Raw genomic sequence first — 25,952 nt, forward strand, 5'->3', positions numbered from 1 at the left:
CACAAGATTTTTAATGAGGAAACCCGGTGTGGGAAAAACCTCGGTGGGATTTGTGACCCACAATATTCACTCACTGGTCAATGAATGAATATTATTTACAAGAGGGGCCTGCACATGCAGAAAGGCCAACTGCCTAAAGCTTACTGCTCAATTACAAAGGAAGTCTAACTGACTTACAAAATGGATTATGAAAATCCAATATAGTGTATTGCTACTAAATAGCATCTGCAATGCCAGATTCAGTACCGGTGTAAGGTCATACAATAACCATAAATCCTTCTACAAAATTTGCCTTAATATTCTCTCTACATATCCATCATATCTATCCTCGATGTTGTGTTGCACAAAATGATCTACAAGATCTCATATGTATATATGAGTCTTATTACAATATGCCATGTCGGCTTACAAAAGATATTACAATTAAATAAAATAATCAAAATCTTGTCGACTAGGGTGTTGGTAAACATTATTGTCGCTGTCGATGAACTATTTGTCGGTGTAGAGTCTACCGATGTCGGTGCCATAGGATTGCAAGGTTGCCATCAATGACAACACATTTAATCACGTTTAACTACCATTAGAGTGTGCAATGCCAACAATGAATGCATTGTAGAAGGATGGGGATTGGGATGTAGATGGGGGGGGAGATGGAGGTATACATATTGGATTAGAGGAGTATGTGGATGAGGGATAATATGGAGATCTAGATGGGGAATAAGATGGATTTCCCTTGTCAAAGGTAGAAGAAGGATAAGAGATATGGTATAGGTTGGGATTGGGTGTAATGTGTTGAGATGGGATGGATGAAGGTATGATAGGTGAGTGGGAGATTATGGGATTAACTTGGTAGGCAGGTTCGTGAATTTCCATGAGCATCTTCTCATACCAAGCTTTGAAATTTCGAGTAGTCATGTTGAGAGTGAAGGATTAGATTGGAATTGGATGAATATGTTTTGGAGGGGAAAGATTATGAAGATGATGTTATATGAAGATGAGGATGAGGATGAGGACTTGGCTTGGAATGATGATGGATTAGATTTTATTAGGTTTGGATTGGAATTGGTTCGATTGGATTGGTTCTTGGATTAGGACTTGGCTTGATTGGATTGGTCCTTGGATTAGGACTTGATTGGAGTGGTCCTTGGATTAGGACTTGATTTGATTGGATTGGTTGATTGATTGAATGGATTAGATTGAATTGGATTAGATTGGATTGAATTGGATTGGATTAGGTTGGATTTGATTTGATTGGATTGGATTGGATTGGATTAGGACTTGGTTTGATTGGATTGGATTGCCCTTACATTTTTGGGCAGATGTTGTACATACTGTTGTCTATTTGATAAATAGAGGACCTTCAACCCCTTTGGATGGTGGTATTTCAGAGGAGGCATAGACTGGTAAAAAGGTAAATTATTAGTTTCTAAAAACTTTTGGTTGCGAAGCTTTTGTCCATGTTGATAAAGAAAACAGAACCAAGCTTGATGTTAAATCTCAGAAATGTACCTTCATTGGATATGGGATAGATGAATATGGCTATCAGTTATGGGATTTTGAAAATAAGAAAATAATTAGAAGTAGAGATGTTATATTCAATGAGAAGGTTATGTATAAAGAACAGATGCAGGAAAAGAAGCATGAACATGACAAACAAGAATATGTGGTGTGGATGAGATTCCTAAAAATGAAATGCCACAGGTACCCGATGCTCAACAACAACAGATTGTCCCACAAACTCCTACAAGTGTTAGACGTTCTACAAGGACAAGTAGACCTCCTGAAAGATTTTCTCCTTTGTATTCTATTTTATTAATGGATTCTGGTGAACCAAAAGAATATGAAGAAGCAATGCAAGTAGATGCCAAACAACAGTGGGAGCTAGGCATGAAAGAGGAGATGGACTCCTCGATGAAAAATAAGACTTGGGACTTAGTCCCTTTACCTGCAGAAAAAAGAGCCTTGCCTAACAAATGGGTTTATCAGCTGAAGGAGGAGGAAGGAGGTCAGAAAAGATATAAGGCCAGACTTATGGTAAAAGGTTTTGCACAAAAAAAGGGTATAGATTATGATGAAATATTTTCTCCAGTTGTAAAAATGACTTCAATTAGAACTGTACATAGTCTTGTGGCTGCAGATGATTTACATCTTGAACAATTAGATGTCAAAACATCTTTTCTCCATGGAGATTTGGAGGAGGAAATTTACATGTTGCAACCACAGGGATATGAGGTCAAAGGTAAGGAGAACTTGGTGTGCAGGTTGAAGAAAAGTCTGTATGGTCTAAAGCAAGCACCCCGACAATGGTATTTAAAATTTGATAGTTTCATGGCTGAACACGGTTATCATAGATGTCATTCTGATCATTGTGTATATTTTAAGAGATTTGATAATGGTAGTTATATTATCCTGTTGCTTTATGTTGATGACATGCTTGTTGATGGGTCTAACATGCAACATATAAATGATCTTAAACAAAAATTAGCCAGGTCATTTGTTATGAAGGATTTGGGTGCAGCTAAGCAAATTCTCGGTATGAGGATTACATGGGACAGGAAAAATAGAACCTTGAATTTGTCCCAAAGTGAGTATATAAAGAAGGTGTTGAAAAGATTTAACATGCAGGATGCAAAAGCAGTTAGTACACCTTTGGCTAGTCATTTCAAATTGACTAAGGAGATGTGCCCAAAGGCATAGGAAGAGGTTAATAAAATGTCTAACATCCCGTATTCATCAGCTGTTGGTAGTCTGATGTATGCAATGGTATGCACAAGGCCAGATATTGCACATGCAGTGGGAGTTGTGAGCAGGTTTATGAGTAATCTGGGTATGGAACATTGGAATGTTGTGAAATGGATTCTTCAGTATTTGAAAGGAACTAGTACGAAGGCATTATGTTTCAAAGGATCTAATGCTGCTCTAAGTGGATTTGTTGACTCTGATCTGGCGGGTGATATTGATTCACGGAGGAGTACTACAGGGTATGTTTTTACTAAAGGGGGAACTGCAGTCAGTTGGATTTCTAGGCTGCAAAAGGTTGTTGCACTTTCAACCACTGAAGCTGAGTATGTTGCTGCTACAGAAGCCAACAAGGAGATGATTTGGTTGCAATGATTTCTGGATGAATTGGGTCAGACACAAGAGGATAGCCCATTGTATACTGATAGCCAGAGTGCCATTCATCTTGCGAAGAAATCTGCTTTTCATTCAAGGACAAAGCACATTCAACTCAAGTACCACTTCATCCGAACTATTTTGGAGGAGGGTCAGTTACGGCTTGAGAAGATTCACACAAGTGAGAATCCTGTCGATATGTTCACGAAGGCAGTTCCACAGGAGAAGCTAATTTCTTCATCAGTTTCTGTTGGTCTTCTTGATTGATAATTATGGAATTTATACCAGTCGAGTCCTAGTGTTTTATCCAGTGGATGCTGCATGTACAGTGGTGTCATGTAGTATCAGTCTCCAAGTGGGAGATTGTTCGGTGTGGAGCCTGATCAGTCTCGAAGTGAGAGATTGTTGAAATGTGGCGACTGATCAGCAAAGTACTGTACACTTAGCACGTATCCTTGTCGGGGTCTGAGGCCAGGCCGAGCTGGGCCCTGGGTAGAGGTTCGGGGGCGGCAGCCCCCAAGAAAAGTGGGGGTTCGGGGGCGGGAGCCCCCAAGATAATTTTTTTTGTCGTTTTTCATTGATGAAAACCGACATTGTAATAAAACCCTAAAAAGGCCGACTTTGTTTGTTGCCCTAAAAACACATGTTATAAGCGGCTGGGATGCTTAAGGCATTGTAAGGTTGATGTACTATTTTTGCTGGATAATAAGAAAGATTGGACGACTGTGTATGGTGGACGTAACCCATTCTGGGTGAACCAAGTTAAATCTCTGTGTTATCTGTGTCCTATTTTATTTCTTTATCTTTTGTATTTAAATCTGCATATAATTGTTAGTTCATATTTGCTTCGGATCTGCTTGAAACCCTAACAAGACCTAGTGTGTCGCCATGGGGGGCACCAATAATCTTTGTCAAGAACGACAAGACTCTCCGACTTTGCATTGATTATAGAATGTTGAATAAGCTAACAATCTGAAACAAATATCCTCTACCTCGCATTGACGATTTATTCAATCAAATGCATGGAACGACGGTCTTCTCTAAGATCGATTTGCGATCAAGATACCATTAGTTGAGATTGAAAGATGAGGATATCCATAAAACCACCTTTAGAACTCATTATGGGCATTACGAGTTCACTATTTACAATTTGGGCTCACCAATGCCCTAACTGCTTTCATGAATTTAATGAATAGCATATTTCACGACTGCCTTGTCAAGTTCATCTTTGTGTTCTTAGATGACATTCTAATATATTCCAAAAATGAGAAAGAACACTTGCAGCACCTGTGGATTGTTTTACAATGCTTGCAGGAAAACAAGTTGTATGGGAAACTATCTAAGTGTACTTTCTTTCATAAAGAAGTAAAATACCCAGGGCATATAATTTTAGCCAAGGGAATAGCAGTAGATTCGGCAAAGATTAAGGCCATTTCCAAGTGGCCAACTCCAAGGAATGCATATGAAGTAAGAAGTTTCATGGGTTTAGCTGGGCATTATAGTAAGTTCGTAATGAACTTTCACGTATAGCACATCCCATCACATCATTGTAGAGGAAGGGTAAAATATTTGAATGGTCTGAAAAATGCCAAGCGTCTTTTGAACTCCTCAAAGAGAAGTTGACCATGGCACCAATCCTAAAGGTGCTAGATCCAGAAGACCATTTCTTGGTAGTGACTGATGCTTCAAGGGAAGGACTAGGCGGAGTTCTTATGCAGAATGAACAAGTAATAGCATATGAGTCCCAGAAGCTTAAAAAGTATGAGCATAATTATGCATCGCATGATCCGGAGCTTGTAGCACTAGTTCATGCCTTACAAATGTGGTGTCGCTATTTGCTAGGTAAACCATTTGAGCTTTGGTTAGATCACCAAGGGTTGAAATACATCTTCACCCAACCCAATCTCAATGCACGACAAAGACGGTGGTTAGAACTAATCTCTGATTATGATTTTGAGATCAACTACATAAAGGGTAAAGAAAACTGAGTGGCAGACGCATTGAGTCGTCGGCACCATATCAATGTCATCATTGTAGTACATATTGATTTCAAAAACCGTCTCCTACAGTTGTTAGGAGGGGATAGATACTACCAAGAGGTAAAAGAAGCCCTAAGACTTGATTCCTAGGATCTAAGGTATGATGTTTCTGAGTTGAAACTAGTGGACTTATAAGATACCAAGGTAGGATGTATATACATGAGCCTACCAAATTAAGAAATTTAGTGTGAAAAGAAGTACACTTTGCACCCTACTTTGGACATCCGGGAGTTACTAAACTCCTAGCTGACGTCAAACCTTTGTATTTATGGAAAGGGATGGAAAAGGATGCCGCAAGGTTTGTGGCCAATTGTTTTGAATGTTTGTGGGTTAAGGCCAAACATCAACACCCAACAGGGTTGTTACAACCCAACAGAGTATTTGACTGTAAATGGGAGACAATCAGCATGGAATTTGTCTAAGAATTACCTGTCTAGGAACAAGCATAATGCCATTCTAGTAGTGGTTGATAGATTAACCGAAGTAGCTCACTTTATTTCGAGTAACCTTTCAAATGAAGCACCTATCATAGCCTATAAATTTGTGCGAGAAATATTTCGATTATATGGAATACCAAAGAAAATAATCTTAAATAGGAATGCCAGAATGACATCCAGATTTTGGCAAACTCTATTTGCAGCCTTAGGAAGTCAGTTGAACATCAACTTTGCATATCACCCTAAAACAGATGGTCAAACAGAAAGAGTCAATAAGGTTTTAGAGGACCTTGTAAGAATGTACTACATGGGTCAGCAGTGCAAATGGGAAGATTATCTTACCTTGGTTGAATTTGCCTACAACAATTCCTACCAATCATCCATTAAGATGGCACCCTTCGAAGCACTATATGGAAGGAGGTGTAGAACTCCTATCAACTAGGATAAGTTGGAAGATAATATAACCCTCAGTCCAGAAATGCTCTTAGAAATGGAGGAGTAAGTAAGGTTGCTCAGAAAAAGGTTAGCAATAGCTAACAATTGGTAGAAAAGATATGCAAATGCAAAGCATACTCCCAGATAGTTTGTGGTGGGAGAGAAAGTGCTTCTACAGGTAAAACCTAACAAGAGTACAATAAAATTTGGAAAGTCCTTAAACTAGCTCCACGATATGTAGGACCCTTTGAAGTTTTGGAAATCATTAACCTTATCACCTACAAAATTGCTCTACCACCAGCTCTTGCTCGGTTGCGTGATTTATTTCATGTATTCTATTTGAAAAAGTATGTTTCCGATTTTGCACACATGATTGATTGGAACTCCTTGCAGGTATAGGACCCAAGGGTGGTCACAATCAAGCCAATCAAGGTGCTCAAGGTACGTAAGCAGCGCTTACGTACCAGAGAATTCACTTAGTGTAAGGTCCAGTGGGATCAGTACACTAAGGACAGTGTCACCTAGGAGGATTATAATGAAATCCATCAACGATTCCCTGATTTGTTTAATGTTTTCAACAGTTAAACTTATTTCTTTTTAAATGTTGGATAAACAATGTTATATTCATGTTTGTTTAAGAATGATACTTTAAATCATCGAGGACGATGATTCACAAGGGGAAGGATATGTTACATCCCACTTGTGCCCTAGTTGTTTATATGTTATAATCACACCAAGTTATATGTGTGCCCTAGTTGTTCTATGTTATATTTGTGAGATGTTTAATCGTGCCCTAGACGTTTCATGTTATAAATTGATGAACATGCCCTAGATGTTTATACATAATTGAATGATGTTAATTGTGCTTAGAACGGTGAATTGATGACTCATAATTGTTAGATTGATGTTTTGATAGTTATGTTTTGATAGTTAACATTATGACATTAAGATGTTTTACTTTTGTTAATGATATTTTGAAATGTGTTGAATTGGCATAAATGGGTGCTTCAAGTGAGTTAGATATTATTATTAACTTATCTATTATTATTACTTGTAATAATTAAATGAAAAATTGCATTTGTTCATGCTTGACAAACACAAATATATATATATATATATATATATATATATATATATATATATATATATATATATATATATATATGTATGTATGTATGTATGTATGTATGTATGTATGTATGTATGTATGTATACATATATATATATATATATATGTATGTATATATATATATACATATGTATGTATACATATATATATGTATATACATATATATATATACATACATATATATATATATATATGTATATATGTATATACATACATATGTATATACATATGTATATATATGTATATACATATGTATACATATATACATATGTATACATACATATGTATATATATATACATATGTATATATATGTATATATATATACATATATGTATATCCATATAGTAATTTGAGTTTCTCAGAATTATCCAATTACTTTCTTCTGTAACACTTGTTGAAAACTTAAACCCTAGTTTAGAAAGAAAAATGGGTAAGAGCAAAACAAAAATCATGTAAAATTATTGTGTGACCAAGAGTCTCTATTTGAGTACAAAGATGTCATAATGAAATGAGAATTAGAAGTGTTGGTGCATGATGATGAAGTGGCCAACATACATCTATGGGGCAAGTGATCTCATATTTCCCAATAAAAAATTCTATGAATATTTGCATATCTCTATTTTAATTTGTAACCACAAAACATGATAAAGAGATAATATTAATCCATAATCAATTGGTAAAATCACTTTAAATTAACTAGAGGTAAAATTATAAATAAAACTGATACCACCTTTGAGTACTCATTCTAACATTACCACATTATCTATATCCCTTTAATATCATGTCTTCTAAGCTTGAGAAGGTTAAGTTTGCAAGGATGTCGTGAAAAATTTGGAGTGGCTTTTTACTACCTCCTTATATACAACCAAGCAACATTGTACCACTTACAAATCACTTATCTAGTGATCCTTTTGATGATGACACCTATTTTAAGATATGATAGCAGACCCTACCAAAAATTTCAAACTATTCTTCACTATCATGCATTTATTTTTCCACCTATCTTACACCAATAGCCTTCACAACTTCGACTTTGCCATACATGATCACCATATCCATATAGATTTTCATATTATTTATCATTAATATCCATAACATTTATTATAAACCTAAATTCAACCTTTTTAATTATAACATCTTTTCTTGTGCTTTCACAATCACAACTTACTTATTTATGCTTTCATACTTATCTATTGACTCAATTAGATGTGACTTTCAATTATAGTTCATTTGGCCTTTGGGATCATCTTTCTATTAATTTTTACATGTGCTTCTAACAGCACAAATTATACTGCATGTTCTTGTACAAAATTATCGTACTTCTTTTTCTCTACAAATTAACCTAGACTTATGTGAGAGATTCATTACTTAACAATTCTAAGCAGAGAGCAGTGCCCTTTTTCTAATGTCAATCTTCTATTACAATGTTACATTCTGTTGAAGTGCATTAATTGATATCCAAGCCAGTGATGTGACACAAATATTAACATTCATCAGGATTTTTTGGTCTTGTAAAGACCAGACAGCTAACCCCTGATACACACCCTGCTGCAGCAATAAATTATTTGCCCAATTTGCCCAGAGATTAGTCATTTATTAGCCTTTTCCTCAGTTTGATTCTGTGCCTTTAGCATGGCATATAGTCATTTATTAGCCTTTTCCTCAGTTTGATTCTGTGCCTTTAGCATGGCATATTTTCCAGAACAGTACCCTTATTGGCATTAGCAATTTCCATTTTCGTTGAGCAAGAAAAAACAGACATTTCAAAAACGGAATGGCACAAATACTCATATCTGAAAACCAGAAGATAACCATTACAGAGCTTAAAGGGCAGAGAGACCCAATGTATAAATTTCATTTACAAAAATGTTATTTTGATATTATGGATCAATTTTAACCTGCTACTGGAAAAAAAATTTACCATGGTTAAACAATTGCTATTCATTCCTTTCAATTCCCAAATGAACAGAATATAATAATTCTTAAGAAAGCCTCAAGGGTAAGAAGACTCAATAAATGTTATGTACAGGACAAATGAATTTATGAACTGCTCACAAGAAGTGAGATTCGTCCCTACAAAATACAGATAAATTGGCAAATAATGCTAAATACAACTGAAACAAAATTTAGAGGGCAACTCCAGTGGGTCTCAGCATGGTTCCCAAGGAAAAAAACGAGGAAGTAACCCTATAAACAAAGTTCATCCTCAACCGCCTCACAGAGATCATCCTCAACAAACAAGACTCTGTTAGGAGCAGCGCCTGATCTTAAGAAACGATTCTTGTTTACAAATTCTTTTTCACTTTCCTTGCCAGGTGTGCCTGGAGGGAACAACAAAGTAGTAATATCTTTCAGGTCATCATATGACATTCTTGGCTTCAGAAATTTACCCACTTGTTTTGGTGCATTGGGCGTTACAGGCATTCTTGATGAACTAAAGAAACAGTCCGAACCTTCAAAGCTGAAGCAACCAATGCAGACAATACACATTTTAGAACAAATAGAAAACCCAATGTAGACAATACACAATTTAGAACAAACATAAAAACCAATACTCTTTGAAAAGGTAGAGGAAAACAAAAACCCACCAACCTTGGATAGTTTTGAGAGATCTCGTCTGGTATCAGAGAAATTGCTCTTTTTCTAGAAGCTCGCACACGAACTGGTGTTGTGTAATCAAAATGCATTTCTCTAGCAATTGAAGCCTGCTTGTTTGAGAAAAAGAAAGGCGATTAAACTTCCGGAAGAGCAAAGATTCATCGGTGACATATGAAAGCGCTAAAAATTTAAATTCAAGTACTGAGACAAATCTTTACCGCTTCTCTGAATTTGCTTGAAACATAAAAGAGTGGCTCAAGTTCATCGTGATGAACATTACAGACTATCTGAACCTGTACAACATTGAGGGCAGGTCTAATTAAATATGACAACTATTATCCAGAATCTCTTTCAGTGACTGTACAAATATAAATCTCTGCAATATAGACTCTCCTACACACAGAATTCGTTTAACAGCACAACACGTTAAACGTTAAAGACGAATAACCATAGGCTTCCAGTTAAACAGAAGAGAATTAAACATATACCAGTGTAAGTTCGAACCACATTTGTAGAAAGATCAGGAAACACTATACTAGACAACAGAGATGCAGATATTGCTCTGAACAAAGAATAACCTAGATATACAAAAGGGGGCTACAAATATCTATCATCTATTAAATTACATTTGGAAACAGGGTAAAAGAAAAAATTTATTGAATCAATAACCTCCTCCTGTATCTAATTAAGAAAGAAAAGTCTCTACAATATTTCCTCTACAACACTAAAACTCTTCAATTTAAACTCCTCAAAACATTGGAAAATAGGTATGCTCTGTTATGATACAGACTTATGACAATTATCTGTTATGCCACACAAGAAGACATTTAACAACAAAAAGGTCAGATGATTACTAGAGGAAAACCAGAAACTATTCTATCTATAACAATTTTGAAGATGACGTTTCATTAATGTACATTCTTGATAAACTAAGGCATGAATGTTGATAATAACAAATTTTGTGTGGCATACTGAAATTAAAGCCAAAACATTAGTCAATATTCGAATGACTCAGAGAAAAATTCCACAGGCTAATTTCATGTAAAAGTCCTTAAAGTTGTCATAATCGTAATCAGAAACAATTACGAGAATTAATTACACAAAAAAGAACCAATTGAAAGCAATAAATCTTAGGGAATTCGCCATGGCTGTCATGGCCTGAAAAGCAAAGAAAAAGTTTCACCCTAAAATAACCAAAACAAATAAAGATACATCAGATACTTGAAAACATACCAAAATATTCAAGGGAAGCGACTCCATACGCGACTCCACAGCCAAATTTTCCTCTTTTACAAAAACAGTGGAGCAATTTTTCACAGGAGTGGTAACACAAAAATTCGCATCCATTCGCCCTGTTTCTGAATGACTGGGCGAGCAACACTGCGATGAATTTTCACGACTTTCCAGAAAAGTCGCAATTTCTTTCTTCCCATTCATTAAAAAACCATTAACTCCAGTTTTAACCCCTGCATTTCTCAAAACCCTCTTCCCCATTTTCTTCCCCTGCGGTAAAGACAACCTCTTCGGGGCCTTCCAGTAGGCCTTCACCCTCAAATCTTCCCTGTGCCTCAAAGTCCTATGTCCTTCCCCCTTACAACACATTGTTTTTACGCTACAGCAACAAGACACAAAACCCAATTGGGTTCAACAAACAAGAAAAAAGAAACACTAAGTTTATGTTCGGAAAATGTGCAGTTCAGGCAATTTGTACAGGCCTACAAATGGAGATGTTTATAGAAAACTCGAGACACCCAGTTCCACGAAATCTCTGGAGAACTCCACAGTACAACTGTCAAATGAACAGAAACTGAAAGAAAAGTAAGAGAAAATATGATCTCCTTTAGTTAGAACATACTGTGGCCCTTTAATACACATTTGAATCACTTCAGGCGGGAAAGACGGACGAGTCTCGTAAAGAAACTAAAAAGAAACGGAAGCAGTTTTCCCTCCTGGGCGGCGCAAAGAAAGAAAGAAATACTCATCTCTCCGCACCTTTTTTTCTTTTTCTTTTACCGTAACCGCAAACGGGCCGGAAGGCAGTCGCCGCCACGGTTTCAACGTGGGCCCCACTCACTCACCACCGCGTATCGAAGATCAAATCTCCGCTGACCTGGCAAAATTAGATCTTTTTGCACGTGGCGCGACATGACAGGTTGACGGAGTTTCTTAGACGGTTCTCAAACTACCCTCCATTTGCGCGCCGTGGATTTGGTCGTTAGACAGCTCAGATGACGTGTCAAATTGGTGTTAAGAAAGAGGAAGTTGTGGGGTGGCTGCGAAATTCAAGAAAATTCTGCACCAGATACGTGTGAGTTTGGCGTGTGTTGCAGGTTACTTGGCGGTAATAAAAAATGAGCAAATTATTCCAGATCCGAAGCTTGTTAGGGAAGCGAGAAGAAAGGTCGGTCACACGTGTGTAATACGCAGTGGCTAAAGAGGAAATTAATATTTTATGGCATAGGGAGGGAAGTGGAAGTTGAAAGCTGGGTGATTAGTTTACTGTCTTTTAAGTAATACTTGTCTTTATTTATGTTACTTTCATCATAAATTCCTACTCTTTACGTATTGCTTTATTGTGTTTTGTTAGTTGCACCATAAATTCCTACTCATAGACCACATTCACCAACTCAACCATGGTCATTTTTTTTTTAATAGATCAGGTAGTGTGATCTAATATAGTGAAAGAAGAAGAAATAATGAAAGAAATTATTTTAACGTCTATAAGGCTAAATATAGCCTATGGGACAAACCCCTTCAAAAATCAACTTCTACCTCATTTTTTGTGCAGCCTGATGATGAGAGCTCGTAGCCTCTCCACACACCCCTCATTGAATAAATTATCCCAAGAGCAGTCTGCAAGAGTGGTTTCATAAGCGTCACATTCTAGAATGAAGTGTCCCAAGTGCAGAAAATGCACACTCTTTCCTCCCAATTTTCTTTTGGTCTTTTCCAATGCCCAATTTTGCATTGCAGCTAATGGGAGTTAGTTCTTAATTGAGCAATGAGGATTTTAGCTTTCCACGATAAATTGGCTCCTATGTACACTTTTTGTTGATGGTTACACGAGGGGTTAAACTCTTCAATATAATACTTTTTCTTTCTCCCTAGCTCCTAACACCAAGTGCACTTGTGGAACTTATCTATAGCATACACCTTTATCTCCTTGCTATTCGTGGGGCACATGTTCAAGCGATGCAAAAAACACTCATGCAATCAAATCCAAAAGCACATACAAGCAACTCAACCACGGTCTTACTTTTTCTTTCTTATTATGAAGAGTCAAGTATATCCAAGTTTTTACAAGTTTTTTTTGTTTTTTTCATTTATGTTTTGTTGTTCTAGGATGGGAATGAGGTTCTTAGTTGTAAATGATAATAAAATTACTTATGATTTTTGTGTTTTCATAAAAAGAAATTTTAATGTTTATTTTCTTAATTTTGAAAATAGGATTTCACTAATCTTTTTGTTGAAAGACATTTTATTAATCAATATCAACTTTAATATAAATGGTGATTTTAGCATTAAAAAAGAAACGTTGGTGTTTGTAACTTCTTCTAAGATTAGATTATTGATTTAGTTTTTGTTGGAAATTAGGCTCCATCTCTAACAAAATTACAAAGCTTCTAGATTCGATTGTGTGAATGTTTTGTTCATCAACATTTCGGATCACACTCCATGAACCATCATCAGGATGATGGATCATGAACCATCATCAGGATGATGGATCATGGAGTGTGATCCGAAACATTGATGAAAAAACACTCACACAATCAAATCTAGAAGCAATGCATATCAATCTCATGGATTGTGGCAATCTACTAGCATTGAAAATTACAAAGGCTTCAACAATAAATTATAAATCACCCTAAACATAAAATTGATAAGCTTGTAGTAAAAATTGACTCTCATGCATACTTCAAAATTACATACCTATGCTCGTTTCCTTTAGTTTTGGGCATGTTATGACCGATGTCATTAATGCAATAGCAAGCCTATAAAGTTCCATATTCTTGAATTAATTTGGCTCGTGGCAACACCCTATCCAAGTTTCATCATCACACATCCCTAAATATTGGTCTTGATCCTAAGATCACCCATTTACCACCTTGGATCAAATATATGCAAGTATCAACTTGATCTATGGATCTCCATAATTGCAATTCTAAATCTTGAACTTTTGAAATATAAATTTCAATTATTATGGCTAACTCCCTTCTACTAGTTGTTTGACATGATGTAGTGCATGTTTGTGTTGATTTATGTGTTATGTCATTATATTTCAAGAAATGAAAGATTTTTATTTATGTGTTATGTCATTATATTTCAAGAAATGAATTCTTTCATTTCAAATCATGTTAGAATGTAAAATATATATATAGAAAGATGAATCAATTGTGTATTGTTTGCTTGTGACATTATTCTAGGCCTATTGCACACTTTATTGTCATCCTTAATCATTATTTCATAGTCATTTAATAGGTCATCCTAGGGACCTAACTAAGGAGAACATGACTAGAACAATCTAGTAGATTCACCAAAGGTGTTTATAAACACAATTAGTCCTTACGAAGATTTACACATCAAAAAATTGAGGCGAGCAAATTCTAGCAATTAAATTTTTGCTAGTTCATTCCCACTAGGATAGGTCCAAGTCAGTACACCAATTGAGTTCTACATGTGCAGAGGTCAATTTTATGGATCTGGATCTAAACCATTGTGAAACACAACCAATTTCTAGATTCTAAACATTTATCTAAACAAGCCCCAACAATTCAACATTGTGTTGGATTAATGTCTACCATCTTCAATATTCATTTTAATCTCTATAATCCAACAAAAGTATCACATTCAAATTTATTTAATTTATAAAAAGCATTTATTTATTATTTTTAGCCTTATCTCTTTATATAAGTTAATTATGTTGATTATTTACTTAACTTAGTCAATTATGTAAGTTGTGATAAATTGTAATTATGAAATTTGCATAACCATGCCATTTCCCATTTATTTTCAATTTTCTTATTTTAAGAGAAGTGTTTTGATACATAGACATATTAAAAAAAGGTACGATCTTAATGGAGACTCAAGACTCAAGGCCCCTACCTTATGTCATCTACCTACTTGATTACACACCTTCATGAGTATTGACCCTTGTCCCCTTTCCCATGTTTACACACCCTTATACATTCACCCTATGCACTTCATTATCACATATATGTTTACATTTATTTTCATTCTTATGTCATTCATTAAGATCTAGCCCCAAATTCTATCTTGCGACTAGTTCATAGTCAAGAGGCTATCCTCATGGTCACAAACTCATCCTACCCAAATTTGAACGACTTCCCACCAAGGCTCTACTAAACATAATTTTGTACAATATGTTGCAATTTTGTATTTAAAGGCAATCAATGTATTCATTCTAGTCATCAAGAAAAATAGGAATCAAGAAAATAATTTGAATATCATTCACATATACATGTTTTATTTAATGCTTTGTAGAGAACTTATTTGTAGGATTGTTCAAAGATTATTATTTTCAATATTGTTTAGTTTATAGGGATTGATCTTGGAAAACACTCCTTGTGATGCAATGAGACTCCTTTAAGGTATATATTTAAATACCATCAATCTCCAAATATTTTAGAAATCCCAATAAAAAATGTCAAAAGTGATTAAGTGAATATTTTAGATCAATTTAATAAGCACAAATCTAAACAACTAAAATATATAACTACAAATTTTATTCAAAATAATGAGTATTGGATTCTAAGGATTATGATCAATATTCTCAAAGATGGGTGATAGTAAAATCAAAACAAGATGATGCAATATGTCAAATTAATAGAAAAATATATTAATTATAAATTAAAACCACTAAAATCAAAATAGGCCCAAAATATAAAGGAAAACCCTCAGCATATGATTTCATCACTATATTTATAAATTAAATTAAAATTTAATAGGGAGAGGAGCCAATAGTTGAGGGGAATGGCTATCCAACTCCTAGAATGTACCAAACATCTATTATATTGTATAAAGGATAATGATGTCTTCGTGCATTCTAAGGGTAGGATAGCCATTTCCATGGTTGAACACCCTAACTTTGCTCTTTTCAAAATCTTACATGGAAATTCCAAATCACTCCAACTTTTTTACGGCAACTTATTTGGCAAGTCCCCCAATGACTAAGGTTACAAGACTACATGATCAAATGTGATGCCACATCAACATGTTTTTGTTGAAGTGTCCAAAAAGCTCAAAGAAATGTTAGGTTGATAATTTTGCACTAAGTCATGTTTTATTGGTATGTTGATGTGACATCACATGGTTTGTTGCTTTTAGATCTAAGGAATACATTTCATTCAATTATGGGTACTCATCACCAACACTATTAACTTGAAAATCATGATTATTGATGCAATATCATTGAAAACTTTAGACATTAAATCAAAAAATTCTATAAAAAATTGAAACATGGTGAACTAAATCCATTCTCCCATTATTGTAATAAATTATTAAAAACTAAAACAAAACAATGAGAATTATTAAACAATAGATATAAGAAAAATCATTAATCTAAAGAATTGACGATTATAAAAGATATGGAAAATAGCAATAATAACCATTATAGATAAAAGAAAAAAAAATTATTTAACCAATTCTATAAATCAAATAAACTTTTTGATAATTGTAAATAATAAGTTCATTAAGAAAATTATTTAGTGTTACCTCATATTCCATATGATATGTAGACTAGGAAAGCAAAGAATAATCAAAGGGAGTTAATTTTACCATATCATTGACCGGATAGTTGCCATGGACCAATAATATCTTTTTGCGTGCCATTTAAGCAATTATGTGGAAATAATTCGCCATTTGACTTTGACTTATAAATTTAAAATAGCTCGTGTGACATCAACTACGGTAAGATAATTTGACCACCAAACTTCTATTTGACTTATTAATTTAAAATAAATTTGCATGACTTCAACTACAATAAAATAATATGGAGAGAGAGGTAATATGATGTGTAGGGCTTATGTTGAAAATATGCTGATGTTTAAAATAAATTAATTATCATGATGTTTCTAAATAATTATCATGTGGGCTACATTCAAAAAATATTTTTATTTAAAAGCATATGATGTTACCTTTATCTTGTAGATTTTTTAGCTTAATGAGTTAAAAAAAAAAATGTTTTGAAGTTGTCATGTGGCCAAAGGGTCCGTCATGCCTAGTCACACTTTCTAGCCAATCACTCAACTTTTGTCTAACCTTAAAAGGGATACCTCCTCAAACATGCAAAGATGGTTGATAAGATTGTTGAGTTGGACCATGTACAATGAGTCATTGGTGAGGTTTCCTCCATTTTTTAATGGTCTTCACAAATCCAAATTGGCCTACATACTAGTTATTGACAAGCAAAGCACATGCCACAAGTTTAAAATTTCTTTCTTGAGGTCACTAAAATTTCTTTCTTGAGGTCACTAATTATGACTTGATTTGTAAAATACTATGCAGGATATAGTAACATCGAGCTTCTTAAGGCAAGACTACAACTCTTTCCCCTCACATATCATCATGTTTGTCTATGCACAAGCAACATTAAGGAGATTCAAGGCTCCTACAAACTTGCATCATCAATCAATTTGTTTTAAAGAGCATCATCATGAAGACATGCCTATCGCTCTCTTTGAAATGTTACTTAGGTGCCTTTATTCCTATGTAGCAATTATATGCATGGCTTATATTATAGCAACTACCCTTGCTAATGTTTCCAAGCATAGCATCATATGAATGTTTCACAAAGGTACACAATTATATTTGTCGAACACATACTAGTTTGCATTCCTCATAGCCACACCATACACTATTTAAGGATTTTAACTTTAAAAAAGTCGCTAAGCTTGTAGAGACTACATAGAAGTCTATATGTTACCCCAAAATGACATGCAATTTATTTCTATAACATTCATTTCCATTTGGTAGGTTGGCTAGTGTTTCTAGGATGAGGATTGAGATGTTTCTCTTCAAGTGTAATTGATTGTCCACACCCTTGACCTTATTATCATTTTAGTGTGCATAACTAACCATTGTGTTGTATACCATAAACACAAACACCCATGCCATATTTTATTGCATTATAACTATTTATAGGAGTTAAATTCAATTTGTTGTCATGCAAACATGTATAGAAGCACATGAAGTTTCTTTATGCCTCTCCAACCTTTTTAGAGGGTGTTTAATGTCTATGCACTTAAGTTGCTTTCCCTTGCTAGCCTTGTTCTATACTATTAAACACTTTCTTCCTCCACAGTTTCATTTGATGATACTTGTCATGCACATGTAAAATATTTGGATGTTGGGATGTAAGTGACCAATTAAGTTGCAATATTAAGAATGCCATTTAAAAAAATGTAATATTTTATGGTTTTGTGGGCATAAGGTAATACTAGTAGTGGGCATAGACGCTTTGGTTGATTGGATCAATAAGGTAGACCAACTTGAAACGAAGCACAAACATGAGGGATAAAATTGGATCAAAAGATAGTAGGAACATTGTGAAAGCTTATATCTGACCTCAAATAGTGAAGCTTGGACCAAATATAGGAAAATTCAACATGACATAATTATAGTGCATAAGCAAGACATGATGCTTAACACAAAGCAAGAACATGACAAGGGAAGAGATCCACCCGAAAAGTTCTCAAATTAAATCCTCTAAAATTGAAACTCAAAATCTACAATGTCATACAATAATTCAAATCTATTATGATCACCATACATACAAAAGAAATAAGTATTTGACATATGCAACACATGAAAAACAAATGCTACAAGTGATAGATCTAAAAATAGCAAGATTATATAACACGTGAATCTAAAACATCCCAACCTGAAAACCATTATGCCTAATGTACATCAACATTTTCAACTAAATTTTCACTTTCAGCTAAACCATTAAAAATTATGATGCGAACTAGTGACATCTTTAAATTAAATATTCTTTGTATGATGCGAACTAGTGACATTTTTAATTTAAAAATAGATTGAGATTCTAAATATTCTTTGTATAATGCATAACTTTTTTATACAAAGAATAAAATTATAAAGTTTTTAATATACATTTGTAACACCAATATATAACATTTCTATTTTGTTTCACAATGTTTTGTTGCATATATTATTTTTATTATTTTTTAAAATCAAAAGTAATCATAATTATTATATTTGGGATGCTAGGTAACTAAAGGACAATCCTTGATTTTATAGTTAAGATATTTGCATTTGTAGGCACATATTTAGCAAGTTGAGATATATTGGTGTTTCATCTAATTTCAATGAAAGATTTGAGATCCCTAAACAAGTCAACCTAAACAACCCCTCTTTTTTTTGGAGAAGACAAAATAATTTTCTTTTTTTAACATGAAGAACATAACCTAGAGAAGTTCACATGTTCAAAAGATAAGAAATTTAAAATGTTCAAGAACTAATAAGCAATAGACTAAAGCTACAATCTTGTAAATCAATATTGTTTCTTCAAAAGAAACACATTTTGAAGAAATAGAATTGAATTTCAATGAGACAACAAAGAAAGAATCCAAGCTTGGTAGGATGAAGTTTTGCATGATGTAACTTTAAAAGAGAAAGGAAAATGGGTCTATGGTAGGTTTGTCAAACTATTTACATGCATTATTGAAATCTTGAAAATGATTAATAACATTAGAAACAAAAGAATTATTAAAATCTTTAAAAAAATTAATAACATTTTTTTTGTATTGATCAAAACTGAAAAAAAATATATTATAAAGAAAATAAATGACAATCCTTTTTAAAAACTACAAGAATATTACAAATATTAAAAAGATTAAAACATTTAAAAAAAGGTTCCTAAAAACATTCAAGTGTCATTTTCCTATGCATTTTAAAGAGTGAAGTACCTCATGAACAAATTTAAACTCGCAAACTAGCACATCTTAACAAAATTAAGCCATACTCTACATTTTAGAGTACTTTAAAGCCAAGCTCATTCATACATACACAATTCTTTTCAGCAAAACTGCATTATTTGTAATTTAATCCAGGTCTATGCTTAAACATACATCTGCTCTATCTATTCTTAGAAGTAATATCAGTATCATTAAACGAGCACTCTATTTTGCAAATACCTAAAAGTGGGATTGTTAAAAAAGATTACAGCCACAGGGCATAAACAGAGCTCCTTTTACAAGAAAAAAGCTTTTATCGTGAGTACAAAGAGAAATTGTCTCGGAGATTATTGACCAAGCAAACCCTAGGCCTGCCAAAGAATTTAGCATTGTTATGTTACAACCATCTGTTCTTTTCAATCGTATTCTGTTGAACAGAATCTCAAAAATGTTATCTGGAGAGTTCAAAAAGAAGAGTCTCAATACCCCTTTATATATAGGAACAAAAGAATTAATGAATTGCTCACACGTAGTGAGATTCGTCTATATGAGATACAGATTGTAAAAATTGTTTGAAAATGCTGAATAAAACTGAAACAAAATTTTTAGGCCACTCTACTTCTCTATATGGTATTCCTTTCTCATTCACTAAGGAAGTGAAACCCCATGAAAAAGGAAATTACAGCCTGTTTCGGAATATGGCTTCACAAAGCTCATCCTCAATAAACAAGACTCTGCCAGTGATACTACAGCTTGATCTCAAGGAATAATTCTGGCTTGGATATATTGCATCGTCATCCTTGCCTGAAAGGAACAGAACTTTGGGAATTTCTATTGTGTCTTCAGAAAATAATCCTGGCTTTTGAAATTTGCCTACTTGCTTGGGTGCATTAGGAGTTGCAAGCCTTCTTGCTGAAGTATATAAATATTTTAACCCTTCAACAGTGCTGTAATCAATAAACAGAAAATGTCTTAGAAAATATATCCTGAAAATCTGATAGCCTCTGAAAGGCAAATAGCAGATGGACAGAAAGCACACACCTCACATAATTATACCAATTATTTCTAACCCTTAAAAAGAACTCTAATTAAGTCAAGCAATAGAAGTCTCAGAAAGATTTCTCTTTAAAAATACCAACCTTGCAGAATTCTCTGAGGTAGCATTCGGCATCAACGAATTTGCTCTGCGTTTAGGATCTCGTAAACGAACAGGTGTAGAAAAATCAAAGTGCATCTGTCTAGCAGTTACCACCTGTTTGAAGATGCAAAAGTCAATCAGTTGCAATGTTTATTAATTGATATATGATTTGAATATGAGAGCAATGTAGATTTTAAATTGAGGAAGAAGACACCTACCGCATCTCTGAATTTTCTTGATACACAGGAGAGAGGGTTCAGTTCATCATGACGGAAATTGCAAATTATTTTAACCTGTTATCAAAATTACAATCAAAAGGTCACTTCCAACTACACACAAATACGATATAAATCTTTCAGAGCCAGATTCAAGAATATCGTTAATATGCTTGCAAACCAAATGTTAGAAAAAGTAACTATCAGCTTTGATATTTGTAACCTAATAACATTAGTAATAATAAATTTGAAGCTCCCTTCCTTGACTGGGCGTATGTAGTTAGTCTCCCCTGGCAAATTGTTCTCACAGATGCTAAATTGTAATTCAAGAAGTTCAAAGATGCTGAATTCAATTCAACATTCTTCTCACTTGTTGCCTCCTGGAAGATTTTTCTCATGACTATTTAGGCATATATTTGCATTAAAGAGAAAGCGCCATGGACGCCCAGCATCAAATGCCAAGCAATACCAGAGGAAACTGTGAAATTCGACACTAAAACCCTGAATTGTGAGAAGACATAAAAGGATAAACAGAAATCTAAGATTCTACCATTCTAAAGCAAAATTAGAACTCCAATCAATCAGAATCAGATTCATCTAGAACATTGGGAAAACACTTAATCCTTGATGCAGTTCTGGCAGAAGCAACTGTGAATCGTTCTATATTCTAGCCATTGTTACAAACAATTATAATTTTAAAACTACTTTCCAGCCCACATGTGCTTGTTTATCCTGCCAGTGTAAAAAGGAAAGAAACGAAGCATTTGAAGCATGTGCTTCTCTATGTTGAATTTTTTCAAAGCTCGGCTTCTCTATGTTGAATTTCGGGGATTTGGTGCAATCTACTCTGCTGTGCCAACGAAACAGGAGAAAAATACCACGAGAGCTTACCATAAAAATTTGTATTCTATGCATGTTCCCAAAAAAATTAGTACTCTATGCAATAGAGAAATTCTGTAAAGCAGATTGACAGAACTACAAATGAAGTTCTCTGTCTTGTAATACTGCTCAGAATTTTTATTCCCCTAATAACTAGAGGAAAGCCAATAGTTGAGCACTGGGAGGTCCACTACATCCACTTGGAACCATTTCTAGCAAGCAATTTTTAGTAGCATGAAGAAAACAATGAGTGAAATTATAATTTGCATTTGTTCTCTTCAAATTATATTTAAGAATAGGTTGAGTGAAGGTATTCAAATTATTTAGAAGATTAATCTTGAAGTCATTAAGGAGGATTTCTCAACTCAAAACGAAAATAGAGTTGGTCCAGAAATTTTAAATATAAAGAAAATATGATATAATAAATAAAAAATGTATCGGCCACTGTGTAACACGCTTTAATATATCGGCCACTTTGCCTACACTAACTATCATCTGTTTCTTTTTTCTTTTGTTTTCTTTTTTCCTCTCAAATATTCTAGAACGATCAGAGAATAGGTTATTTGGTTGATGAATAGATTTCTGTGCAGAACTTTGTTTTTCCCTTGAATTTAGAGAATGAATTTGTGTATTAGTAGGGTTGTGCATCTAGCCTTCCCAGACTAATTAAACCCAGATATAATCAAACCTATGAAGTTACCAGTGCACAGCACACCAGTGAGACAAAAAGGGCAAACACGTCTTGGCTTCTGGGGTTTGATATTTATCAGAAAAGTTTAAAACATAACGGCAAAATTATTGATAGGCAAGATTACATTGCGCAGTTAATGGCATAGTGCAATGATATTGGGATGGTGCTATTTTAGCGACCACCAGAAATCAAAACCCCTGAAGTGGCCACCAGAGTTCAAAACCCCCAATGGTTCGAGGAGGTTTTTCTACCCATGCTGGGCCGCTTCACTCACAGATTAAAGCCCAAAGTTCCATAAAGATTAGAACCCCATTGTACTCCAATGGGGTGGAGGGACTTTATTTCCTTAAATTTACCAATTAAAAGAAAACCTCTGCTATATTAATTCACCATTAAAATTCTAAATGGACAGTGGGTTCTATGATAAACTAGCCTCTATGATAAACTAGCCATTCCCTGCTAGAGAAAGAAACTTATCGTACTGGGATAACAGCTAAAGGAAAAGAAAAAAGAATTATAAAGTGCATTAACTTACCAAGATATCCGGAGGCAGCGATTCGATAGTCGTCTCCCCCTCCAAATGCACCTTGCTTTCAAATTCAGGCGAACAATCTTGCACCGGATTAATGGCATACTTTGGACATAAAGCCCTTTCTTCTGTTGCGCCCGGTTGAGACGAATTTCCATGACAATCAGAACTCGCTGCGATTCGCTTCGTTCCCATTAAGCGGGCACCATTAATTGCCCTTGCATTTCTTGAAACCCTTTTTCCACATGTTTTTCTACAGTTCCTCACCTTGGCTTTAGAAGCCTTGCCGTTGCACTTCATTTTTAAACCTTCCCTGTATTTTACCATTCGTGTTCCTCCTTATAACACATTCTTCTTCAACAGCAACAGGGAGGAAAACAGAATTGCAAACAGAATTTAGGGTTTACAGCTACTGAACAACAAAGACCTTAAATACACAGACAGAGCCAAACCTATGCAAACCCAATTCTCTGCAATCTATGAGTAGAACACTTCACGGTGTAAAATTTCCCTTCCAGACCTCAATCTGTCGTTAGCCCCTTCAAAACATTTTCGAACGGAAACGGGCGGGAAAATTTCTATTGCAGCCCTCAATCTGTCGTCAGCCCCTTAAAAAGATTTTTAAATGTTGACAGGCGGGAAAAGAAAGAATATACGCGGGATGTACGTAGTGCCGTGGAATTTTCTCTTCTTGTATCGCTGTAACCGCGACCACCGTAGCCGGTTACACGATCCCATTTCGAACCTGGCACGTGCAACCGATCGAAGGCTGGTGGCACGTGCCATTCGCATCCATGTTCAGGCCATGCCCGTTATATAGACAAACCGGCGGGCCCGGGAGCTTGGTTCGTTGTAATTCTTGGGTAACTGGATAAAGATTAACTACCTAAGATGACGTGTCAGTAAATATGAAGGAAGTACAGCCGGTAACACTGTTTTCCAGACAAGTGGGAATAATTTCAGAGCCATACGTGCAAATGGGAAAATAGAAAAAATCTATGCATTAAGGTGGTGGCGCCGCCATTGGTGACTAGTCATTTGGTTCTGCTCGGCTGAATTGCCGTCTTAAATTACAATTACATGCTAGAAAATTTGAGCCACTTTAGAGAAATCTAAAGTACATAGATGGATAGACCTTTGTCAGACAGGATGACTTTCATTTAAGTTAATTTATTAAAGCAAAGAATCTATGGCTGTTTTTTAATCAGCAGGTCAAGCAAAAGACTTTTGCTTTCAAGGGGATACCCTGTTTCCTATTTAAAAGTCAATAATGTGTGTTAATATCTAGAACAATAGTAATAAGCAATTAAGTATAAGAGACAAGAAAAAAAAAAGGTTGAAATCTGATGTGCCATTTAGGTTCTCATACTTGAAGTCAGCTGTAACGGCTATTGGTACACATCCCTTAATATTATGAACTAGCAATTGCACCTTGGTGTGCAATGGGTACGCCGAAAATATATAATTAGGAAAAAAACTGGTCTATTTTTAGCATACAATTGTGCAATACATGAAGTGAATTTCTTTTCAATATAAAAAAAATACACAAGCTCAATTGGTAGCCCATATAGAAAATGGTGTTATTTGTGTAACAAAGGTCTCAATGTAAAGGTGAGATAGGGATACAAAAATGATTGAAATAAAGCTTTTAAATCAAGAAGATAATTAGGCTTCGTCACCAACAAACTCATTTTATGTTTACAATAGGAAGTGAGGCAAAGAGAGGAGGGAAGAGTGAGAGAGATAAAGGTAAGACAATTAAAAAAAAAAGGAAGATATAAATATAAATGGAGAGAGAGAGAGAGAGTAATGAATATTATAAAAGCAACTCAAAATATTGTCAATGGATTTCTTGACATACAAGAATGTCACATTTAATGTGAAAGTGGATAGTGTCTCATTTATGGTTATATTTTTGTGTTCTATTGTTTGTATGCATTTGTGCATCACATGAGGTTAATTGAAGGTCATTTAGCAAATAATTGTGTCTATACAATAATGGTTTCAATGGAGAAGTGGTAGCTTGAAATCAACTATTCATCCACTTGCAAGGATTTAAACATGATTGAAACAAAACCTTTGAACCAGGAAGCAAGAAGCAAATTACGCTCCATTACCATTAGAGAGAGGGAGAGATAAAAGGAGAAGAGTATGAGAGAGAGGGGAAATGAGATGGAGATGGAGATCATGAAGGAGAGGTAGAGATAAAGATAGAGAGGAGATAGGGATGGATAGAGATGAAAGAGATACATATATATAGGGAGAGAGATTGATGAATGGAGAGAGGGAGATAACTCTAGAGATATTGCGAGAGTGATAAAAAAAAAGTGATAGATCTAGGAAGATATAGAGGGAGAGAAAGAGTTAGAGGGAGAGGGACTGAAAAGGATGGAAAGAGATAAAGAGATAGAGGGGGAGAGCTAGGGAAATAGATAAATATAGAGGAAGGGGGAGGAGAGATAGAAAGAGATATAATGAGATATAAAGAGAGGGGATGGGAGAGAGAAGTATGCAGGGATAAAGAGAGATAAGCAAACAAAGAGAAATAGAGATAGACAAATAGAGATGAAGAGAGGGAGAGCTAAAGAGGGGGAGAAATAGCTCAATATATAGAGTGGGAGTGGGAGAGGGAGAGGGAGAGGGAGAGGAAAAGGGGTAGATGGAGTTATTATGAGTGTGTGTGTGTGTGTGTGTGTGTGTGTGTGTGTGTGTGTGTGTGAGAGAGAGAGAGAGAGAGAGAGAGAGAGTATGAGTGATGGAGTGAATAATGATATATAGATAAAGGGGAAAGAGTGAGAGAGAGAGAGGGAAAGGT

At 34.8% G+C, this 25,952-nt stretch overlaps 2 protein-coding genes across 2 annotated transcripts; both read right to left on the reverse strand.

Moving 5' to 3' along the window:
- Nucleotides 1–9,117: 9,117 nt before the first annotated feature.
- On the reverse strand, nt 9,118–11,707 carry LOC131047323 (F-box protein At4g35930). The gene is made up of 4 exons (XM_057981195.2): nt 10,987–11,707; nt 9,972–10,046; nt 9,748–9,860; nt 9,118–9,616 (listed from the first exon to the last, which is right to left on the reverse strand). The coding sequence occupies exons 1-4, from the start codon at nt 11,353–11,355 to the stop codon at nt 9,343–9,345; spliced, it is 831 nt and encodes a 276-aa protein (XP_057837178.2). The 5' UTR covers nt 11,356–11,707; the 3' UTR covers nt 9,118–9,342.
- An 8,255-nt stretch (nt 11,708–19,962) lies between these two features.
- LOC131047228 (F-box protein At4g35930) lies at nt 19,963–23,903 on the reverse strand. The gene is made up of 4 exons (XM_057981087.2): nt 23,144–23,903; nt 21,042–21,116; nt 20,825–20,937; nt 19,963–20,632 (listed from the first exon to the last, which is right to left on the reverse strand). The coding sequence occupies exons 1-4, from the start codon at nt 23,462–23,464 to the stop codon at nt 20,365–20,367; spliced, it is 777 nt and encodes a 258-aa protein (XP_057837070.2). The 5' UTR covers nt 23,465–23,903; the 3' UTR covers nt 19,963–20,364.
- Between the last annotated feature and the right edge of the window lie 2,049 nt (nt 23,904–25,952).

Source organism: Cryptomeria japonica, chromosome 7 (genome assembly GCF_030272615.1).
Source record: "Cryptomeria japonica chromosome 7, Sugi_1.0, whole genome shotgun sequence".
In the NCBI taxonomy this organism is placed as follows: Eukaryota; Viridiplantae; Streptophyta; class Pinopsida; order Cupressales; family Cupressaceae; genus Cryptomeria; species Cryptomeria japonica.

What these genes read in the sequence shown, in the direction of transcription:
- LOC131047228 (XM_057981087.2), bottom strand. Translation starts at nt 23,464, where the DNA reads ATGGTAAAATACAGGGAAGGTTTAAAAATGAAGTGCAACGGCAAGGCT. An exon ending in CGCTGCCTCCGGATATCTTG is followed by an intron (nt 21,117 to 23,143) that starts GTAAGTTAATGC and finishes TTTTGATAACAG; the next exon opens with GTTAAAATAATTTGCAATTT. An exon ending in ACCTCAGAGAATTCTGCAAG is followed by an intron (nt 20,633 to 20,824) that starts GTTGGTATTTTT and finishes TATTGATTACAG; the next exon opens with CACTGTTGAAGGGTTAAAAT.
- LOC131047323 (XM_057981195.2), bottom strand. Translation starts at nt 11,355, where the DNA reads ATGTGTTGTAAGGGGGAAGGACATAGGACTTTGAGGCACAGGGAAGAT. An exon ending in CGCTTCCCTTGAATATTTTG is followed by an intron (nt 10,047 to 10,986) that starts GTATGTTTTCAA and finishes AATGTTGTACAG; the next exon opens with GTTCAGATAGTCTGTAATGT. An exon ending in ATCTCTCAAAACTATCCAAG is followed by an intron (nt 9,617 to 9,747) that starts GTTGGTGGGTTT and finishes TGGTTGCTTCAG; the next exon opens with CTTTGAAGGTTCGGACTGTT.